The following is a 6,000-nucleotide window of genomic DNA, read 5'->3' as shown; positions in this document are numbered from 1 at the left end:
ATATATTTTCTATTTAAGTGAACTGTAGTAATTCATCTTTCATTTTTACTCTTTAAAATTATAGACCATATTGTATTTGTAGTTAAATTATTAGGTTAATTTGAATTTCCATAAGAAAAGCATGAAAATTCCAACCACTTAAACACCATTTTCAGATTTTACTATCTAAAAGAAAACACAGTACTGCATAGGTATTAGCACAGTGTTCCTTTGTGTAGGAAGAAAAGCCAGCAAAGACATTAATCTGTAAAACAATGTAAAGTGCAATGAAGTTCCTTAGATTCTTAATAACAAAATACCAATTTGGTTATGATTAGGATATTTTTCTCGTTACGATTAAGATATTTTTCTTCCTTTTTCTTCATGTTTTCTTCAAAGTTTAACCCCATGTATACTGTATACCTTTCAACTGTTGAAATGACTAAAAAACTTCGTTTTGCCACAGAATATTAAAACAGGAACAACATAGAAATTATTCTTCCAAGTAATATGGTTCATTTTTATTTTGGTTTTCAAATCTTTCATAAAAAAGGAAGTGTAATAATCATGGATGAAGTATAAACTAAATATATACATTTAAAAAATTATTATATGCACAATTAACTTATACAATAAGGCCCAGCATTTTCTGAAAACACAATTCACAAATGCAATAAATGCTATAAACTGGATAACTACTAGCACACCAAAAACTTTAATAAGCAGAAGTTATTCAATTCCAATCATGTAGTACTTATTTTGGTAATCTTAGCAATATAGATTATCACTGAATCAAAGTACAAATCTTATATCTTATTAAATATGTGAAAAAATATGCTACTTTGCTAGCTTCCCAAACCAACTGTCTTAAGCAAACAAAACATGGTATTTATATTGGCATGCTATGTACTTGACTGACAAGGCAGTATTTTTAACCCTAGGAGGAGAAGGCAGGAGAAGAGCTTTTGGAAAAATGTAAGGTTTACATAAAATCTATAGGATTGAGGGAAGACAGGTTTCCTAGAGGCTTTTCCCAACTGCAGAAACTTGTCAAATTTTTATAGAACAGATAATTTTAACAAAGGGATGTAAAAATAAAAGCTGTCAAAGATTCTGTTAAAGTACACGTAATTCCTTAAGAACAAAATAGTTTTAAAAATTTGTGATGAAGCATGAAAGAAAATAATAATGGGTAAAGAACACACACACAGGCTACAGGTAAGTTTTGTTTTTGTTTTTGTTTTTAATATAGATGCCCAGGTAGAAAAAGTCAAGTAGGCTTAAGAAAAAATATGCTAGGAATAGGTAAAGATATAAAAGTTTTAAACTATGAAACTCTTCTAATGCAAATGAAGTCAATACTAAAAGATTTCTGTACAGAGATCATACTCCATGTTTTTTACTCCCCCATGAAAACCTAATTAAATGTTCAATTAAAATTTAAATCATAACCAAATCTGAATGTCTAATAAAGTCCTTTCTACCACTCTGTTGTCCTTCAATCATCTCTTTTATATTCCATCTGATATTTTACAGAAATTATTTGACTGGAATACTTATATTTTAACTGTCTTCCTACTTAAGTGTCTTAAGGCTAGGTTTCTATAGAAAGGGTAGTATTCTCTCCTGGCAAGCTGAATGAAGCTCAGAGTGCAGAATGAACATGGCATTCAGATGTCTAAGGCAGTCTAGTCTCCTGTGTGAGTTAAGTTTGCATAGAAAAGGTAGAGTCGGATAGCAGAAAGTCTCCTGAAGACTCTGAATGTCAGCTTATTGACACTGGCAAGTAACTGGAGGTCCTTGAGCAGAAAAGTAACAGGAAGAAAGGATTATTTTAGCAACACTAATGCCAGAACTGTGTGAGGATGAATTACAGGGAAGAAGATCAGAGATAAGGAGGTAAGAAGATCAATAGAGCACAGTAGGAAAGACAGTTGGGGTGTATAGGATGGAAAAAAGAAAAAAATACCAAGAGCCTGTACTGGTGATCACCTGAAAGTGGGGGACATGTAAGAATCCAAGATGCTTCTGAAGTTTCAAGGCTAAATAACTTGTGAAAACAGTGTATTCCCTGGGTAGAAAAGGCAGCAGCTAGTTGAAAATAATTGACAAGTGCAGCTTGACATGTTGCCTTGAGATTTCAGGAGGATCCAACTAGAGGGGTTTAGAGAGAAATTAGCACTAGAAATAGACTTCAGAGATGAAATTATAATTGAGCTAGTGTTCGCAGTTCACTACTAGAAGAATGTTGAGACGGAGCAAGTGAAGAGCCACATCTCACCACTGGGGACCGGAAAGGAGAACATGAGGGTGCTTTCAAAGTACAGTATGTAGGGAGGAGGAGTATCACCAAGGAAGGGTTGAGAAGATGAAGGAAAACACAGATGTCAGGCCAAAGGACATGAGAAATGAGAATGTACTCTCAGACTGCACCAAAAGAGAACGGCTTACAATATAGAGATAGAAGCAGCAGCCCCAGAGTACAGGTTCTTTAGGGGTAAATACATATTAAGGAAGCAGGAATAAGGTACTTACTCTAAGTCTGGGAATAGAAAAAAGGTAAGATTATCCTATTAAGTGAAGGGTCTGTGAAGATTTTCAAGAAAATGAACTGAGTCATAAATTTTTTTTTCTTCAATTAAAAACACACTTCAACACACGTATTTACACATATGTATTGTCACAGATTTTTTTTTTTTGTTATGGATTTTTAAAGTATAAACTATTTATTCTTAGCATCTATAGACATATGCCCTAATGCATGATTCAGCAGTGGCTTTTCTCATCTCTTAAAAGTTTCATATTCTAAGGAACATGATTCTCAAAGCTATCTTATTAATCCTATTTTGGAAATAAAAATATATATACACATAAATAACTTCTTTAAAAGCGTCACCTTAAACAGATGTACGCTTCATTTGCTGAAACCTGCAAAGCAATACATTAAGTTTAGTAAGTCACTACGATAATAAAAAACTCATTGCTTTAAAGTCTACTAAGTAACCTTAACGAGGCTTTTATTCATTCCATTTGTTGAAGTACTAATAGCTGATCTGGCAGGGGGATAAACTATTTGTATGTTGTGAAAACAACAGATACTCCTTTAGACTTCACACATTACAGTAAGGACAGCATTAACAAGTATAGTTCGCTGACTGCAATACACTTCATCTTTAAAGATACTTCTTGAGTTAGAAAAGGAGGAATAGAAGAACCATGATAAAGACTAGAGTCCCAAGAAGGAAACAGTAAGTTATTGCAAAGTTAGCAAACATGATGTGTAAGAAAAAATTTGAAGAAAAAAAACGGGGGGGGTGGGGGTCCCAAGGGGGGGGTGCTCATTCATCTAGGACCTATTAGAGAAAAAGGGACAAAATTGAGAGGTGTTCATTACCTTTGGGCATGAATGATTAGTAATCATGTCTGCACACCTCAAATATAATGTATGTCACCAATACATTCACATACATTATCCCCTGATTCTTACTAGGACACCGTGAAAAAGAAAAAGGATTAGTATTCTTTTTTTCTCCATGAAGAAACTGAGGCTCAGCAAGGTTAAGTGACTTGCTCAGGTTTACAAAGCAGAGCTGGCTTTGAGACCTAGGTGGGTTCCCAACACTAGGACTGGAGTTCTTTCACCAAGTAAAGCTCACCACAAAAAGGAGACAAGGATAAGAGCCCAACTGGTAAAATAAAAATCTGGATGAAATAAAGAGTTGAGACACAATAGCTGCTAAAGGAAAGTAAACTGGTTCCTTGTAAACATAATGTAAGATGCTAAATTATAAAAGGCTCTAATTGATGAGGAGATAAATGGGCTGAGTTCTCAGAAATCTTCTGTTAATAATGTAACCTGAAGATTTTTTTAGATGTTATTTTCTCTTTTCTTAAAGGGTCTTATTTATCCTCCTCCTGATAGAGGTCTTTTAATAAATTCCCCAAAAGAAGGACAACTAAAGAAAAAAAAAATCTGGCAACTGTTGGGACCTAAGCATAAACACTGTTGGCTTAAGTTTTAAAACATTTTATATACTATCTGTATATTCATTTGGCCAGACTCAGCCTCATTCCTCACAGAGCTAAGTGTGCTGGGCATTTATTAACTTGCCTTAGACACAGTATAACAAAAGATGACAAACATACAATCCCACCTCCTGAACCCCCCTTTCCCCAAAACTAGCACAGAACAGCCAGGTAATGTTAAAAAACACAAAATAAAACAAAACAAAAAAACACCCACATCATATTAAAACATGTAAGAAACAAAACAAATCACTCACAAGACAGAAAGTCACATTACAGTGAAAAGTTCCTGGATTGACTGGTGCAAATCTACTTAACAGACATACACATGTAACACTCACAGTTAGAAAAGGTTCCTTTAAGTTAAACTAAGAACTCTTCAAAAGAGAATGCAATTCTGCCAAGTTCCAAAGGTCCTAAAATATATTTAATTAACCTTTATTTCCTTATTTATGTACCTTATACTTACAGGTATGTAAGAAAAAAATCCTAGAAAGAATTTTTAACAGAACATCACACAATTAAAAGTATGAATCAGAATGGTGCAAAGCGGCTTCAGATAGTTATAATAGAGAAGGCAAATCACAAAATATGTTAGGTATTATCACTCTCCAGTCTCTGCATTTCATCTTGTCCCACTTGTCCTAGGTGAGATAAAAGTTTGCTATAGGCTTCCCTGTTTAAGAAAAAAGAAAAGATGTAGATACATTTATTACCTTTTCCACTACTTTTCGTTTTAAGTATTTACAAACTGAGCCTACCTGAGTGTCTGTCTGTCTATACGCACACACACTCATACAATATGACTAAAATACTTTGATTCTTTAACAAACTTGGGACATATGACTTGTCATGAGTGCTGACTCCTCTAAAACAACCTCTTTAGGAACTACAGGTCTATTTCCATGATGTTACATTATGTTACACAGTCCTGCACAATCTGAAACTGGGTTGTAAGCCTATAAGAAAAAAAGTCCTATTACTTATTTTTGACCAAAAACCGTATTTAATTGGGTCACACACCTTACTCACTGGATACACATGATGGCAGTTGTTTCAGTACATCAAGGCATCCCTCAAAGGGCAGATAATGCCACCATGGATTTTAAGTGTTATAGTCTTCATAGGGCATCCAGCAACACATCTGAGGCTCTAAAGTCCACCTCCCAATGAGGAACACTGAATGTGTTTTGAGCAATAGTAGCACTGATGAAACACAGAGCTTTCAAAGGTGGTCACTTTGAAAAGAACTATATGTGAATCGCGATGTGTCAATCATAGTATGGAAACATTTGTCAACTCCAACATACCCCAAATTTTTAGGAATGGGAAAATAAACCATTTCTAGGAAATGAATCTAAATTTTATAATCGTTGCCCAAAAGAATGTAATAAGATTTTCAAACATACCTTTGTGCAATATTTCTGCCAAGGCCCCATTTCCGCTCTGAATCCTTCAGAGACTGAGTGAGGGTAGAAAGCAAATGGATAACAACCTGCTGGTCCAATGCTGCTACTGTTTCTAAAATGCCGTAAATCTGATTATCGTACCTCGTACCATAATCCTGAATAAAATGCCTGAAAGTAAATCAAGTTGCAAAGGATTACTTCTGGGGAAGTTCCCAGGGCTGGTATCTATATAACAATTAGCTGTAACCTGAACACAAGAAAGATCATTTCACGTAAGATTACCTTAAGAATCTAGATGCCCTATGAAGACTAAAGGACAGAAATGGCCTACTTCAGCGTGAGCTATGCATGACCAGAACCACGGCACTGGTTGGAAGAGGGAAGGGTTGGAACCTGAGAAGGGAGAATAAGGGGGGAAATCTAGTCCCAGGGACTTTGCTGCTATTCTCTGCATGTCAGAATCTGAGCGGTAAGGATGTAGAAAAAAATGAGTCCAGCTTCCTAGGTATTTCTTAGTTCATCGTATTTCTAAATAGATCAAACAATATTTTTATGAGAAAAACAAGTTACTCATAATACATATTTT

At 34.9% G+C, this 6,000-nt stretch overlaps 1 protein-coding gene across 1 annotated transcript in view; it reads right to left on the bottom strand.

The window, feature by feature from the left end:
• Positions 1–475: 475 nt before the first annotated feature.
• The window catches only part of MMS22L (MMS22 like, DNA repair protein), a 127,850-nt gene continuing 122,325 nt past the window's right edge, over positions 476–6,000 (bottom strand). The window contains exons 24-25 of the mRNA XM_047102609.1: positions 5,415–5,582; positions 476–4,681 (exon numbers count right to left, since the gene is read on the bottom strand). Coding sequence (XP_046958565.1) covers positions 4,600–4,681; positions 5,415–5,582 — 250 coding nt within the window. The 3' untranslated portion in view covers positions 476–4,599. The remainder of the gene's footprint in view (positions 4,682–5,414; positions 5,583–6,000) is intronic.

Source organism: Lynx rufus, unplaced genomic scaffold, assembly GCF_022079265.1.
Source record: "Lynx rufus isolate CCGP_SWC_20201006 ecotype Redwood Valley unplaced genomic scaffold, mLynRuf1.p SCAF_6, whole genome shotgun sequence".
Classification (NCBI taxonomy): Eukaryota; Metazoa; Chordata; class Mammalia; order Carnivora; family Felidae; genus Lynx; species Lynx rufus.
This window is presented reverse-complemented; position numbering and strand designations above follow the sequence as displayed.